The following is a 17,610-nucleotide window of genomic DNA, read 5'->3' as shown; positions in this document are numbered from 1 at the left end:
TCTATGGGGGTGTTTTTGGCTTAGACTCCTAGAGTGGGCAAATGAAACCTGAAGTGGCCACATCCTGTGTCCAGGTAGAACCCCCAATGGAGGGATAAGAACAACAAACACACCCACAAAACTTTTGACTCAAAATTTGTCCTTTCTACAGGAAATGCAAGGACAAAGATGTAGCAGAGACTAAGGGAATAGCCAACCAATAACTTGCCAAACTTGAAACCCATCCCAAGGGCAAGCAGCAATCCCTGGCACTGTTAATGATACTCTGTTATGCTTGCAGACAGGAGCCTAGCATAACTGTACATTATGTGCAGAAAGGCTCCACCCAGCAGCTGACTGAAACAAATCCAGAGGCCCACAGCCAAACATTGAACACAGCTCAGGGAGTCTTATGAAAGAGTTGGATGAAGGGCCCTGGAGGGTACAGAAACTCCACAAGAAGACCAACAGAGTCAACTATCCTGGACCCTTGGGGATTCTCAGAGGCTGAACCACCAACCAAAGACCATACCCAGGCTGGGCATAGCCCCCAACCACACTGCACATAAGTAGCAGATGTGCAGCTTGGTCTTCATGTGGCTCCACCAACAACTGGAGAAGGGGCTGTTCCTAAAACTGTTGGCTGTCTGAGGATCGAATTCCCCTAACTGAACTGCCTTGTCTGGCCTCCATGGGAAAGAATGTGCATAGTTCTGCAGAGACTTCAAGTGCCAGGTTAGGGGATACCTGGGAGGGGCTCCATCCTCTCCTCCTCAGAGGAGGAGATGGGGAGGGGAAATGGGGGAGAGTAGAAGGGACTGCGTAAGGTGGGTACTCAGAGGAGGGCAGCGATCTGGATCTAAAATGAATGAATAAATAAATTAATAGAGGAAAATATAATTGCGATGATGACTGGCAGATCCATTGTTGGAGAACATATGTCATAGATTAATGTTCATTTTTATTTTGAATTTTAAAGGACGAAGAATGATAATGAACAACAAAACTGTCATCTCCAAGTTCCTCCTCCTAGGCCTGCCGATTCCCCCAGAGTACAAACACCTGTTCTATGCCCTGTTCCTGGCCATGTACCTCACCACTGTCCTGGGTAACCTCATCATCATCATCCTCATTCACCTGGACTCCCATCTCCACACACCCATGTACTTGTTTCTCAGCAACTTGTCCTTCTCTGACCTCTGCTTTTCCTCCGTCACAATGCCCAAATTGCTGCAGAACATGCAGAGACAGGACACATCCATCTCCTTTTCCAGTTGTCTAACACAAATGTACTTTTTATTGGTTTTTGGAGACCTGGAGAGCATCCTTCTTTTGGTCATGGCCTTTGACCGGTATGTGGCCATCTGCTTCCCTTTGCATTACACTAGCATCATGAGCCCCAAGCTCTGTGTGTGGCTGGTGCTGCTGTCCTGGGTGATTACCATGCTGTATTCTATGTTGCACACCATACTCTTGGCTAGATTGTCATTCTGTGAAGATAATGTGATCCACCACTTTTTCTGTGACATATCTGCTCTGCTCAAGTTAGCCTGCTCTGATATTCATATTAATGAATTAATGATATTAATCCTAGGAGGGCTCATTATAGTCATCCCATTCTTACTCATTGTTGTGTCTTATGTACAAATAGTCTCCTCCATTCTAAAGATTTCTACTAATAGGATTATACAAAAGATTTTCTCCACTTGTGGATCCCACCTGTCTGTAGTCTTACTGTTCTATGGAACAATTTTTGCTCTCTACTTATGTCCATCAGCTAATAACTCTACTGTGAAGGAGACTGTCATGGCCATGATGTGCACAGTGGTGACTCCCATGCTGAACCCCTTCATCTACAGCCTGAGGAACAGAGATATGAAAGAGGCCCTGATAAGAGTCCTTTGCAAGAAGAAAATATCTTTGTGATGATTCCAGTGGGATTTTTACTTAAATTTAACCAGTAAATATATTGATACTATTATTATAAAATGTACCTCTGCAATGAGACCCAAACTCAAGAACTTACTACATAGTACTGCTATTTGCAAACAGGAGTTTTGCACATGTGATTCTAGAAAACATTAGGTAACAGCCACTGTTTTATCAGATCTCCATTCTGTACATTCTTGTTATACTAGTATTTTGTGATGTTAGACAAATTTTTGTGTTGACTAGAGTATACTTTTTAAATATGAATAAATAATATAGCATGATTCTATGTTGATGCTCAGTAAACTTTTTCTTTACTTTCTCTTTTCTTTTTATTTATTCTTCTCTCATACAATATATCCCAAGTGTAGCCTCCCCTCCTTCCACTCTTCCAGCCTCCTCCCAACCTTTCCTCTTTCACAGATCCATTGATCCTCTGTTTCCCTTCATGGAAACAAACCAAACACAGCATAACAAGATGAAATGAAACTAGACACAAACCATCATATCAAGGCTGGATGAGGCAACTCAGGAGGAAGAAAAGGGTCCCAAGAGTAGGCAAAGGAGTCAAAGATACCCCCATTCCTACTGTTAGAAGCCCTGCAGAATCCCCAAGCTAAACAATCACAACATATATGCAGAGGGCCTAGTGCTGGCCCATGCAGGCTCTGTGATTGCTGCTTCAGTCTCTGGAAACCCCTGTAGACCTGTTTAGTTGTTTCTATGTGCTGTGTTCTCCTCATGTTTTCTACCCTTCTTGCTTCTACAATCTTCCCTCCCCCTGTTCCAAAGTGTTCCCTGAGCTCCACCTCATCTGCATCTGCTCCATCAACTGCCATAGAAAGCCTTTCTGATGGCAATAGGGCTAGGTACTGATCTATCAGTATAGCAGAATAGGGTCAGGAATAATTTTCATTGACTTTTTCTGACAGCTGTATTTGCTTCTACCCTAGGCCTCTGAGTTATCCAACTTCTGGCTCCTGGCCATGCAGGGAGTGTCCAGCATAGCTTTCCTCTCAGTTGCTAGGGGCTAATGCTAAATCAGCCATTGTTTTGCCACACCCACAAATTCTGAATCACCATTGCCTCCGCACATCTTATAGGCAAGACTCATGTGGATTTTGTGACTTGGTTGGTGTCCCAGTCCCACCACTAGAAACCTTGCTTGGTTACAAAAGATGGCGAGTTGGAGTTATTCTCCTCTATTACTAGGAGTCCTCACTAGGGTCACCCTTATAGGTTCCAGGAAGTTTCCTTTACAGTAGATTTTAACATCATTCCCTAAATGGCCCAGTATGCTAGTTGTCTTCCCACTTACTCTCTTCCAACATTCCTCCCTCACACACCTGATCACTCATGTTTCTTTCTTAATCCACCCACAATCCACTTGGAAAATCTGTTCTATTTTCCCTTTACAGGTGTTCCTCCTAAAGCCCTCTTCCTTACTTAGCCTGTGGATTGTAGTGGGTTTATCCTTTACCTCACAACTAATATCCACTTATATGTGAGTACATACCATGTTTGTCTTTCTGAGTCTGTGTTGCCTTGCTCATGATAATTTTTTTCTAGTTACACCCAGTCCATTTGCCTACAAATTTCATGATGTTAGGGATTTTTTGTTTGTTTTTTATGGGAGGGAGTTATAAAAAATAGAATATTGTAATTTTTTACTCTTTTTATTAGATATTTTCTTTATTTACATTTCAAATGTTATCCCCTTTCCTGGTTTCCCCTCTGAAAACCCCCTAGCCCTTCCCTCCTCCCCCTGCTCACCAACTCACCCACTCCCCCTTCCTGGCCCTGGCATTCCCTTACACTGGGGCATAGAGCCTTCACAGGACCAAGGGCCTCTCCTCACACTGATAATCAACAAGGCTATCCTCTGGGACATATGCAACTGGGGCTATGAGTCCCACCATGTGTACTCTTTTGTTGGTGGTTTCATTCCTGGGAGCTCTGGGGTACTAGTTAGTTTATATTGGTGTTCCTCCTATGGAGCTACAATCCCCTTCAGCTTCTTGGGTCCTTTCTCTATCTCCTTCATTGGGGACCCTGTGCTCAGTCCAATAGTTGGCTTCGAGCCTCCACCTTTGTATTTGTCAGGCACTTAGACCCTCCCCCAACTAAGAGCTGGTTCTTTCAGACCTTGCCTTGCCACAAATAGCCACGCCTTTCTCCAAGCTCCTGCAAATATCCATTCCTCTCTCCAACCTCCTGCTAATAGCCACACCTCTCTCCAAGTTCCCGTTATGCTGGAAGTCGCATCTCCAGAGACTGAAGATGAAGGTGCTGATTGGGCCATGAGCTGCTGGCAGACTTGGGGGAGGAGTTTTGCTATACCTATCTGCTTGTAACAAAGACAGTTGAATAATGATGGAGGACTGAAAACACACCATGCCTCAGTCTCATTTTTTAACCCCTTTCCACATTCTGGTTCCCTTAATTTTTCTCAGGCTCTTACTCCCATTCCAGAATACCCATTCATGTGTGGCTGCAGGCAGCCACAGATGGCACCCAACGATGATGGGGCTGCAAATGAGGAGGGCACTAAAGAGCATTGCTACCTCAGAGAAGCTTCTTAGGCAACAGAGATGAAAACGGCAAGTTTGCCAAGGTAAGATGGGATTACACTGGCCCAGTGATAATCTCAATTTAGAGTTCCCTTAACAACAGTCAGGACCAGAAACAGTCAGGTGGTAGTCCCATAGCTAAGAGTTACATTCAGGAGGGCAGGTTAGGGCATAAATAAATAATAAAAATAAATAAAAATAGCAAAATTTAAAAAATATATATGTATAGAAAGATCAAAAAGAGAAAGAAAATGGATTTCAGAGCTATCCCAGAGACACAGAGAAACCGAAAGACGTCTTGATTTCTCTATGGCTTATTCAGGAGAAATTCCTAGTCTTAAGTCTGTGTTACTTGTCGGTTTGTGTCCGTCCTTGTCTTGATGAGTGATTGCAGTCTGTGTCTTGTGTTAGTGGTGTTTAAAAGACTTATAATTCACTACACATGGTCTGGGTTGGTCAACATGGCGGCTGGGGGCCTTTGAACACAGCACTCCCTCCCAGTGCAAGAGGGAAGGCGATAGTGTGGCTGTGAGGGAGCCTTGCAAGAGGAGTAACATATGTGGGACGCAGGACGAATCCTGAGAGATGGGAGCCTGCACACCGACAGCGTGGATCTGTGTTCGGCTTCCCACCCTGGCTGTTCGGCAGGCGGGCTGTCTGTGTCTGCTTGGTACAACAGGACAGCAGCCCAGCGGAGGGAGATAGAGCTCATCACAGACACCAGCTATGGTAATTTTAAAGATTTAGCTTAAAATTTTGCCTTTATAATTTTTTGTCGCTAGACTTTAAATTTTTCAGTGTACATTGATTAGTTACTCTAGAAAAAGTTTCAGAGGCAATATCTTTTTCAATATTTAAGCCTTGGTTATATCAAAACTTATTTTTAATTAAGAAAATGAGTTACTTATTTAAAATTGCTTTTGAGTAAGACCTCATCTTCAGCTCACCACAAGACTTAAGCCTTTGTTAGATATTGTCTAGTAAAAGACAAAAAGGTTTTTACAGAAGGTAAACAAAGCTTCTATAAACAATTGCCATCTATTATAATCAAATGTTTGGGGTTTTAAATATGCCCTCAACAACTCTTTGGCAAAAAGGGAACATTAATATAAATTCATCTCTTCTCATATTTAAAGTAAAGTTTAATATTTTACTATAAAGTTGTGGTGATATAACAAAATCATAAATATATTTTAGAAAACATCTATTTCTTGCCTCTAACAACAATTAACTTGGCTATTATAAACTATTAATTGATATTTGGCCTATTACATAGTAAAGATTTTTGGACAAAAATTGATATTTATCCAATGTAGACAAATTGTTAAAATTTGTTTGTGTACATACTTTTATATTTCCTATAAGCTTGTATATACACCCCATAACAATATATACTTCTACAGCCTTTTTATGAGAAAAAATTATATTTAAGTCATGTTTTATCTCATGATTAAAAATCTCATGATTTTCCCCCCTACCTCTGTACAAATAATTAAATTGTGTGCTATAGTCACTATTAATCAAGTACTTAACTTAAGCCTTAATTTGTGTATTGATATATGGGTATTCACATATATCAGAGCTTTCAATTACTTACTATAGTTTGACATTTTTAAATTTTAATTTTGATTTAAAAATTAAAGTAAAATATACACATGTGACAATTCGTTCAAAGTTATCTCAAAAAGCATATTTCACTTTTTGCTTGTTTTAAAAAGCATATTTCACCCAGGCGCTCTGACATGCCCAGGATCAGAGATGAGGAGGAACCAACATCTGTCCCAATACCAGGAATAACTGGGACCAGTGGGACCAGGCACACAGGAGCTCTGCCAGCCTAGTGGTTCTGGTTCCTTCCAGTTTCTCTGGGCTGGTGTCCTGAGCAGACCTTGGGCACAAGCTCTATAGCCAGTCCCACAACACCCAAAGGAAGGTCCACTCCCAGGTGCACTACTAAGCCCAGGATCACAGGATCCCAGAATGACAGGATCACAGAGACAGCTTGACTCTGGGGAGTTCTGACACAACCAGGATCACAGGAAGGACAGCCTCCAGTCAGATTTGGCAAGGGCAAGTAGCACTAAAGATAACCAGATGGTGGGGAGGAGCATAAGAAAATAAACAACACAAACCAAGGTTACTTGGCATCATCAAAACCTAATTCTCCCACCATAGCAAGTCTTAGACACACCATTACAATGGAAAAGGAAGATTCAGAGATAAAAACGCTTCTCATGGTGATGATACAGGACTTTAAGAAAGACATAAATAACACCCTCAAAGAAATACAGGAGAACACAGGTAAACAGCTAGAAGCTCTTAAAGAGGAAACACAAAAATCCCTTAAAGAACTACAGGAAAACACAATCAAACAGGTGAAGGAAATGAGCAAAAGCATCCAGAATCTAAAAATGGAAATATAAACAATAAAGAAATCAGAAAGAGAGGCAACCCTGGAGATACAAAACCTAGGAAAGAAATCAGGAGTCATAGATGCAAACATCACCAACAGAATACAAAAGATAGAAGAGAGAATCTCAGGGGCAGAAGACACCTTAGAAAACATTTCAGAAGACACAACAGTCAAAGAAAACGCAAAAAGCAAAAAGCTCCTAACCCAAAACATTCAGGAAATCCAGGAAGCAAGGAGAAAACCAAACCTAAGGATAATAGGCATAGAAGAGAGTGAAGACTCCCAAGGTAATGGACCAGTAAATATCTTCAACAAAATTAGAGAAGAAAACTTCCCTAGCCTAAAGAAAGTGATGTCCATGAACATACAAGAAGCATACAGAACTCCAAATAGACTGGACCAGAAAAGAAATTCCTCCCATCTCAAAATAATAAAAACACCAAATGCACTAAACAAAGAAGGAATTTTAAAAGCAGTAAGGGAAAAAGTCAAGTAACATATAAAGGCAGGCCTATGAGAATTACACCAGACTTCTCACCAGAGACTATGAAAGCTAGAAGATCCTGGGCAGATGTCATACAGACCCTACAAGAACACAAATGCCAGCCCAGGATACTATACCCAGCAAAACTCTCAATTATCATAGATGAAGAAAACAAGATATTCCATGACAAAACAAAATTTATACAATATCTTTCCACAAATCCAGCTCTACAAAGGATAATAGATGGGAAACATAAGGAGCAAAACTACACCCTAGAAGAAACAATAAAGTAATTTTTCAAGAATCCACACAAACCTAATTCAACCTCTTACAACAACAGGAAGTAACAATTACTTTTTCTTAATATCTTAATATGAAAAATAATTTTACCAACATATCCTAATTGCTTGAAATCCAAAGGTATGAGGAATTAGAAATTTATTGACTGTCATCCAATGGTCTCTCTAATTTGGTAGTTGGAGAAATAGGTTCAATATTGTACAATCCATATACACTTTCAGCTTGTTTGTTCGTGACAATATCTTGCTGTGTACAACATACTGGTCTTGAAATCTTGCTTCTCCTATCTCAGCCTCTCTATTAGTAGTATTGTTTATTTCATGTTTTTATACTATGCTATGGTTTTCAGAACAGCTTACATATTTTAAAAGTATTTATATACCTAAAAGAAATGTAGACAATTAAATTGGGAGGACGTTTGTAAGAGAACAACAGAGAGTAAGACTGAATGTTTTGCCTGATGTTTGTAACTCTTGTGTCAAGTTACCACAGTAAGAGCCAAGATTTTAAGCTCTACTATGTATAAAACAAATAAACAAACAAAAACACTTCATATATTTATGTTCATTTAAGAAAATATTAGTAGTGATGTATTATTTTGAAATATAGAGTTAATACGTTTGGAATTATTTAAAATTTGTACTGAGAAAAATGTATATATTTTTGGTATTGCCATAGGCAAGCCTCTACATAAGACTGTTAAATTGATTGTTGTTTTATATCAAACAACTTTTATAATACTCATTTTTATTGTTATAATATTTTATAAAATTTAAAGAATATGACAAAAGAAGATATTGTAGGTATTGAAGGGGGTCTCTGGGTGGAGTTGGGGTACAAAATGAAAACAAGAATGTGATTTAATTCTATTTACTTAAAATATGTTTTTAAATGTTAACAATTCAGATAAATTGAAGTCATGTAACTTTTCTCATTATAATGCAATAAAACTTAAAAAAGGAAATATAAAAAAAAATTTTAAAAAGTCTGTTCTATGCCAGTAAACACTCATTCCTCATTGTTTCCTGGAGTTACAATGTATTGGCAGATTGTCAAGCTGCAACCTTTCCAAATGATATGTCTTTAAAAGTAACTTAAAATTTTTCCTCTAAGAAATATTATTTTGTTCAGTATGTAGTGTCTGTTTACTTTTGTAGCTGTTCAAACACTCCTCTTAGCCCCACAGAGTAAGCTACACCAAACAAACAAGTTAATGTTCACCCATGAGTTTCTCTCCCACTTCCCTACCCTCAAAATGTAGTCATTTGTGACCAGTGACTATTATCAGTCACCTCTGTAGGTCACTGAGAGAACTGGCCCTATAGAGGTCCTGGATAATTACTGTCTTTAATGAGTTACTGGAGCATCTGGACTCCTCTGGGACTCACAGCCACTTACTATAGAGACTCATTGCAGAAGAGGTGAAATGTGGTGTAGACACTGCAAAGGACCAAAGACCTGCTGAATTCCTGTGCCCACACTGAATTTAAAAACACAATCTTTTATCAGGATTTAGGAATCGCCCTTTTCCATCCAAGGTAAATTATCTGGATAATGAGTTATTCTTTTGCTGTCCTTCAAACTTGAATATTCCCAATTGTATTTTCACAGGACAGTCTTTTGGGCATGATAATATACATCTTTGTCATCTCTCTGAATTGTATTATTGTCATATAGTTGAAGTATTTGCTTTGTTATAAATATTAACAAACATTTTAGTATCTATATGGTTCCTTACAATTTCTCTTTCTTCAATTAATCTCCTAAGCCATATCATGTCATGATAATAACAGGTCTAGAAAATTAAGTTGAATTATGTAATTTTATTTGGATTTCTGTGGGGAGAGAGTCACTGTGTCCCAGGTAGATCTCAAACTCATAGTGATCTCCAGCCCCAGCCTTCCAAGTGCTGGGACATGTCTGTACTACTACACAGGATGAGCTATATAGTCCTCCTGTTTTTAAGTCTCTTTCTCTCTTTTTCTTTTCTATCTCTCATTCTGTGTGTCTCTGTCTCTCTGTCTTTATGTCTCTATCTGTATCTCTCTATGTCTCTGTTTCTGTATCTCTTAGTCTATGTAGAGTTCAAAGGATATCAGAAGCCATGTAGATTTTATAATACATAAGGTCTTATTGTTTGCTATAGTTTATGCCAGGCTACCTTGCCTCCAGTCTTCCAAGGATTCCCTTATCTTTACCTTTCATCTTCCAGAGGAGCACTGGGATTACAGATACATACACCACACCCATCGTATCATTCACAGGGGAAACCGAATTTTGGAAACTGAGTTATGGTTTTCCTTACACTGTCTCATCCCCATCTAATGTTGAAACATGATTCTGAAGTATGCATCACTGAATAAAGCTGCACTAAATATTCATCAACAGAGTGGAGTTCTCTTCATCCTGAAGCAGTTGTGTGGTTTCATTTAACGTTGGGCATGCTGGCCAAACACTATACAAATGGACTACATTCCTAGCTTTGTATGTCTCTAAATGCCCTTTTTCTGATTTCTTTGCCATCTTAAAACATGCTAGAATTAACTAGTCGAGACTGTCTAGAAGAAAACAGAAAAAAAGGTCAATTAATTTAAAGGATACAGCCTATACAATGTTAGCAGCTGAGGGTCTAATAACTGCCCAGCCAGCCTCAAGAGTGTCTAGGAAGAGTAGAGGCTAAAGTCTTGACCCTAGAATTTTTTCTTTGGAATATTTCACCTTTTCTTGTATATCCTTTAACTTGTTTCATAGGAATTGTCATGTTATAAAGAGTTATTTGCTAAGTCTATTAACTTCAACATTGACAATATTAAAAATACCTTCCTAACATCATTAAGAATTGATTGACACTTGTGAAAACTTGTTATCAGGGCCTTAAAAAATATCCTTCCCTTAATGGTATGTATGGATGAGGGAGAACTCAAGATAAATTTTGCATATATGTCCATACCTTCTGCTTGTGCTTATATTTTCAATAATTTATAAAATTATCATCACATTGATTTTCCTACATCAATATCAGTGATATCCTCTGTAGGTGTTTTTAGTTATAATAACAATAACTAAAAACAATCATATACTCATACCCTCAGTGTTTAATAAATACAAAACTGAACTTGATCACATAGTGTCAAGTTTTAGAGTAGTCAAGTAGAGTAAGTTTGCATTCTGCAAAGCTTAAAGAAGTATGTATATTCTAATATAGATAGATAGATAGATAGATAGATACATACATACATACATACATACATACATACATACATAGATTAGATAGATGGATAGATAGATAGATAGATAGATAGATAGATAGATAGATAGATAGATAGATAGAGTATGGAAAACATCTTTAAAACAATCACACCATGAGAAAGTCATAAATCACAAGGCAATTCAATTCATCTAGGATGACTAACCAGGTAAATCCAAGAAAAATAAATCAATTTCATGTCAAGTCTAAATAGGAAAAAAATGCTTAGGAAATAACTATCTGATGAACTATGCTAAAGATAATTTAATAAGTCCTTAATAATTATTAATAAAGACATGTTGATCTGAACAGTATAGTTGTGATGATATTATTGTAGAGCATATAAGTTTGTTACATCTTCTCAATATCTGATGAATTTGAAATACATTCACCTTGATTGGGAATGTTAAATGCTACTATTTTTTTCTGAAAAGGCATATGTGTAAACAAATGACTAGAAGAAACCAAACTGTCATCTCCCAGTTCCTCCTCCTGGGCCTGCCCATCCCTCCAGAGCACCAGCACCTATACTATGCCCTCTTCTTGTCCATGTACCTCACCACCATCCTGGGCAACCTCATCATCATCATCCTCATTGTTCTGGACTCCCATCTTCACACACCCATGTACTTGTTTCTCAGTAATTTATCCTTTGCTGACCTCTGTTTTTCCTCTGTCACAATGCCCAAGTTGTTACATAACATGCAGAGCCAAGTTTCATCCATTCCCTATGCAGGATGCCTGGCACAAATATACTTCTTTCTCTATTTTGGAGACCTAGGGAACTTCCTCCTTGTGGCCATGGCCTATGACCGCTATGTGGCCATCTGCTTCCCCCTTCATTACATGAGCATCATGAGCCCCAAGCTCTGTGTGAGTCTGGTGGTGCTGTCCTGGGTGCTGACCACCTTCCATGCCATGCTGCACACCCTGCTCATGGCCAGATTGTCATTCTGTGGGGACACTGTGATCCCTCACTATTTTTGTGATATGTCTACTATGCTGAAAGTGGCTTGTTCTGACACCCATGATAATGAATTAGCAATATTTATCTTAGGGGGTCCTATCGTTGTACTCCCTTTCCTTCTCATCATTGTTTCTTATGCAAGAATTGTTTTCTCCATTTTCAATGTCCCTTCTTCTCAGGGTATCCGTAAAGCTTTTTCTACCTGTGGATCCCACCTGTCTGTGGTGTCACTGTTCTATGGGACAGTCATTGGTCTCTACTTATGTCCTTCAGCTAATAACACTCCTGTGAAGGAGACCATCATGTCTTTAATGTACACAATGGTGACTCCCATGCTTAACCCCTTCATCTACAGCCTGAGGAACAAAGACATAAAAGATGCATTAGAAAAAATAATATGCAAAACACAAATTCCTTCCTTCCTATGATGGTAATATTTCAGATTTTCATATAATTTCTTGTAGAAAATATTAATACTGTGATGTTGCTACAGAATTTTTCCTCACCATGGATCCCTCTGTTTAAATGTCCCACAACATAACTCTTCCCCAAACAAATTGGAAGGTTATATGAGTAGTTGAATTTGGGAAATAAGTTTAGGGGATCTGAATATGCACACTTTGTTTTGTCCAGGTGATCTTGGAAACAGTAATGTAGACTTAGAGTCATATCTCTTATCCCCATGGTTTTCTATCTTAATTTTCTCCATTTTATCATTTTGTCTGTTTTTGACTATGTGTTTATAAATCTGTACTCTTTAATCTCATATCAATATTTAATAATATTCAAATATCTTAACTTACCACCCCTTTTCCAATCTTATACATGTTCTCTCTACAATATGTCATTAAATAATTGCATCACTTAATTCCCTATACTATATGTTTATTTTGTTGTCTGTGTTGTTTTTTCTAGCATAGATGCTTGTTGACTATTCTCAGTGATGTCTATAAACTTATAAAATTCTTGAAAATGAGTATTTTTTTTATTTTAGATATTTTCTTTATTTACATGCGAATTTCTCCTTTCCCAGTTTCCCCTCCAAAAAACAAAAAAACAAACAAAAACAAACCCCTGTTGCCTCCCCCCTCCCCATGCCTGCCACCCCGCCCTCTGAAAATGAGTATTTTTAAGAAGAGAAAAAAAGATAAAGATAGAGAATTTATAGAGTCCCAACAATTTTTTTAAATAACTATTAACTGTTCACAGACTCTGGGAATATGTAGGCACCTTCTTTAGTAGTGTATTTATAGCTGATCTAACCAAGATCCAATAGATAGATTTAAACCCATGGTTACATGGACTGTACTAGTTAATTTCAATAGGTCAAAAACCAAAAAGAATGGTCATAAATGTGAAAATCAATTTGTGGAGAGAAATGATTAAGAAATAAAGGATGAGAGTTGTTGTGTACATGTGTGCAATTACCAGAAATTTATCAAAAAAATAATTTATAATGATTATTAAAGAAAGCCACAACTGCATACAATACAAAGATCAATGTATTGTGGGAAGCCCTGTCTCAATGGCTACATCAGCAGCATAGCTACTGTATTCTACATCCAGGGAACACCACAGGAGAAGGAATGGAAAGATTACACAAATCACAATATCAGGAAGTCTGCTGTGTGGTTGCCTTTCTTAGAAATGTCTGCTTTAACAAGGCCTGAATAATGATAATATCAGTAGACACACTAATACAGAAGTGAGCAGAAGTCTCATAGGGTCTCAACCCCAGACAAAAAACTACAGACAGCTAATGACTACTAAGAAAGAGAGAATTAGGTACTCCCAGGAATGAGCCCCTTGATTGATTATCCAATACAAAGTGGTTAGCCTTGAAACCATAGTTACCCAAACAAGAAACATGAGCTCAACAGGTTGTACTTATATATAGTTTTGATAGACAGACAGATAGATATACAATATGTAGATAGATGATAGATAGCTAGATAACAAGAAAAAAGAAAAGGAGGCTATTTGAGAGTGGGTTGGAGGAAGAAAAAGGAAGGGGAAGTGATGTATTTACTTTTTAATAACAATTTTAAAAATAAAACAATTTGATAATAATTAAATAATAATAGGATAGAGCCAACAACCCCTATGCCATGCAGTAAGGGTGGCAGAAGATGCCCAAAGACATGTTCATTGTGTGGACCCATCTGAAGCAGGAGCCACTAAAATGTGCAAATGATGGAGAGATGGAAGAAAGGGAGAAGCTAAATGAATTGAGCACTATAAAGAGAAGGAACTGGAGACATGAAGGTGGAGAGGAATAGCCTAAGATGAATAGCCTGCCCTGTCACCTGAGGCCGTAGTGAAGCTCCAGCCTATGCTGCCACTGAGGTCCATGTCTAGGTCTGTAACCATGTAGCCCAGTGTGTCTGTGTCAATACTTGTGGCTCATATTACCAACAACCAAAGGCCATTTCAAACATTCCTGGTCTGGGCTGCCACCTGAATGCTGATGTTGAAGAGCTGTGCAGAGCTGACCCCACCCTCACTGCCTTCAGCACTCTGGAAAACTACTCCTACCCCTCAGTGGCTGCAACACTCAGAAGAGAAGGCCCTGTACCGTGCCATCCAATAGACCTGAGTCTGGTGGTGAAGGCACAGGTGAGCCAGCTCTGAGCACATGAGTACAGGAGAGCTGGCCCTGTCATCTCTTTGCCATAAGGTTGTGTAGGCTAGGGAAAGATGCCCCCTCACTCCTCACTCTCCTGCAGCTAAAGAGCTGGCCCCAAGTTCCTGAAAGTAGGAGAACTGGCTCTGCCCCTCATTCGCTGCAAGATTCATGAGATATTCATGGCCTGTGCATCTCATCTGGGTAGCACAGTAGAGCTGGCATTTGTGGCATGGGCACCAATGAGCTGGCCCCAAGGACATGAGAGCTGGTAAGCTGTCCCTGCCCTTTGTTGGTTGTGGCACTGGGTGAGCTAGCTTGAAGAGTGCTAAGAGCTCACCCTGGTGGTGTAGATGCAAGAGAGCTGGTAGACTGATCAATTCAGCTATAAGACAGGCCAAGATCCAGAGCTTTGAGTAAGTCCACCCCAATACCTACTCCATTTTTGAACTGCGAGAGTATGTGAAAGGACTGGCCCTTCAGATCCAAAGCTGGAGAATCTCCATGAACCAGAAAAACAATGGGATATCCAGGAGGAGTTCATGTAGGATCTAGTAGTGTAGCAAAAGACAGAGACCTCAAAACAGACCAATGGTTCATTCCAATAAACATTTGAAAGCAAAGATGTGTAAACAAAAGGGTATACCATGTGACAAACTACAAATTCCACAGAGTGGTGTTTGTTTTGTTTTAATTCCTTTTTTTTCTATTTTCTTTTGTGAGGAGAATTTGCATGGACAGAGGGTTGATATGAAGGGATAGGTAGTTGAGTAATGTTGGGATGCACTATGTAAAAGTCACAAAGAATCAATAAAAAGTTCTAATAAGATAAAATAGTAGATATTGCCCATTTATATCTTTCTTGGGCATATTCCCAAAGAACTCTATATCCTACCACAGACATACTGGCCCACCCATGTTCATTGTTGCTCTATGGACAATAGCCAGGAAATGGAAACATCTTAGATGCCCATCAACTGATGAGTGAATAATAAAAATGTGGTATATTTACATAATAGACTATTATTCAGCTATTAAGAAAAAATGAAATCATGTAACTTGCAGGTAAATGCACAGAATTTGAAACAATCATTCTGAGTGAGGTGAGTCAGACTCAGAAAAAAAATATCTTTTTCAGCTATTTATTCTCAATTCTGTGTTTTTCTACTGAGACTATCCATTCATTAGCCACTGTCAATTATATTATTTTGTGTTTGTGATTTTTGGTTACTTTCAGTTATTTATATAGCCTAGATAGCCACATATGCGTGATATGTAGTTGGAAAAGATTCACCCATTCTGTAGACTATCCCTTTACTCTACAGATTGTTTCTCTTGTTAAGGAGCTTTTGAATTTCATATATCACACTTGTCAATTCTTGCAATTATTTCCTGCACTGTGGGAATCCTTTTCAGAAAGTCCTAGCCTGTGCTCATTTATAACTTGAAATGTTTTATTTAATTTCCTATAGCAGTTTCCACGTTTAGGGTCAGATAGTAGAAAGATAGACAGACAGACAGACAGACAGATGATGGATAGATACATAGATACATTGATAATCTAAGATCAGGGCTGGAGAAATGAATCAGCAGCTAAAAGCATGTACACTCTTGCAGAGGGCCTGAATTTGGTTCCAAGCATAGACATAATGATGCTCAAAAAGCCTGTCACTCCAGCCCCAGGGGCATCTGATGCCTCTAATGTTAAGGGTTCCCACACACATGGGATATATGCACACACAGGCACATATGCATAATTAATAATAATAAAATAAAAAATTTAAATATAAAATTTTAAAATATAAGATCTAAAATTAAGCCAGGTGGTGGTGGTGCACGCCTTTAATTCCAGCACTTGGGAGGCAGAGGCAGGCGGATTTCTGAGTTCGAGGCCAGCCCGGTCTACAGAGTGAGTTCCAGGACAGCCAGGGCTATACAGAAAAACCCTGTCTCAAAAAACCAAAAAAAAAAAAAAAAGATCTAAAATTAAGAAAACATGCTAATATTTATTTTATTAGGTCTTCCTTCACTTTTTTACTTTACTTTTTAAAATATTTATTTTTATTAATTTTGGTTAAAATATTTTGTGAATTTTTATATATTAATACAATTTTACATAATTTTAGCCTTTCTCCTCCCTTTCTAACTCCTGCCAAGTTATCTAATTCCTCTCAAATTCATAAACTCTTCTATATTGTTTTAGATATATATGTACATATATATATGCAGATATATATGTACATATATATACACATATGTGTATATATATACATATATATATATATATATATTGCTGGGTCCATTTAAAGTTGCTCAAACATGTATATGTTTAGGGATGACAACTTTGGATTGAATAGCCAACTTCTCAGGGGCTCATACCTGGCAAAGAATGATCCTCCCTCTCTGCAGCCATTAATTACCTATAGCTTTTCCTCTGGGGTGAGACCTTATGAGGTCCACCTCCTATTCATATTGGCGTGTGAGCTAGTGATGTCCTTTTGCTGGTCTTATTTAGGCCACATTCTTGATGCTTCCTAGGTACAGTATCTCTGTCATATGTGGAAAGCACTATCTTGTGGCAGATGTCTTGGTCCTCTACCTCTTCCCATCTTTCCACCTGCTTTGCTACAATGCTTTCTGAACCTGAGATATAGATGTAGTACTGTGGATTTACAGAGAGAGTTTGAGTGTGCCATGGTCATGTTCTCTGCATTTTGACAAGTTTTAAGCTTCTATATTCTCTGTCTGCTGCATTTTTGAAACTTCTTTGATGATGTTCATCAGCTACACTTATCCGTAGGTATAAGGATATGTATTTTTAAATGCAGTTAGAAATTATACTACTTTAGGAAAGTGAAGTAGTAGTTCCTCCTCTAGGATCCATGATCTCACCTTCCATAGACGAATGGTTAATTTTTAGAGTACCAGGCATTAATTACTTCCCATTGAGCAGAGCTTAAGTCCAATTAGATAGATGTTGGTTACTCCAGGCTTGTTACTTAATTGTTTCAAATTTTCTTGTTTTTGAAGTCCTTCACAAGTTACATAGTTTTTGAAACTGTTGTAAATGAGATTTTATTTTCTAATTTTTTTTGCTC

The 17,610-nt window shown here is 38.4% G+C and overlaps 2 protein-coding genes across 2 annotated transcripts; both read left to right on the top strand.

The window, feature by feature from the left end:
- The first annotated feature begins 966 nt into the window (after positions 1-966).
- LOC116077248 (olfactory receptor 1468-like) lies at positions 967-1,905 on the top strand. The gene has a single exon (XM_031351640.1). The coding sequence runs from the start codon at positions 967-969 to the stop codon at positions 1,903-1,905; it is 939 nt and encodes a 312-aa protein (XP_031207500.1).
- Positions 1,906-9,096: 7,191 nt separating this feature from the next.
- LOC116077165 (olfactory receptor-like protein I9) lies at positions 9,097-12,318 on the top strand. The gene is made up of 2 exons (XM_031351521.1): positions 9,097-9,213; positions 11,357-12,318. Exon 2 carries the CDS (start codon positions 11,361-11,363, stop codon positions 12,315-12,317), a length of 957 nt encoding a protein of 318 aa, XP_031207381.1. The 5' UTR covers positions 9,097-9,213; positions 11,357-11,360; the 3' UTR covers position 12,318.
- The last annotated feature ends 5,292 nt before the right edge of the window (positions 12,319-17,610 follow it).

This window comes from Mastomys coucha, unplaced genomic scaffold, assembly GCF_008632895.1.
Source record: "Mastomys coucha isolate ucsf_1 unplaced genomic scaffold, UCSF_Mcou_1 pScaffold5, whole genome shotgun sequence".
In the NCBI taxonomy this organism is placed as follows: Eukaryota; Metazoa; Chordata; class Mammalia; order Rodentia; family Muridae; genus Mastomys; species Mastomys coucha.
This window is presented reverse-complemented; position numbering and strand designations above follow the sequence as displayed.

Bases quoted from the DNA above. Each gene is read 5' to 3' on its own strand.
- LOC116077165 (XM_031351521.1), top strand. From the start codon at position 11,361: ATGTGTAAACAAATGACTAGAAGAAACCAAACTGTCATCTCCCAGTTC.
- LOC116077248 (XM_031351640.1), top strand. From the start codon at position 967: ATGATAATGAACAACAAAACTGTCATCTCCAAGTTCCTCCTCCTAGGC.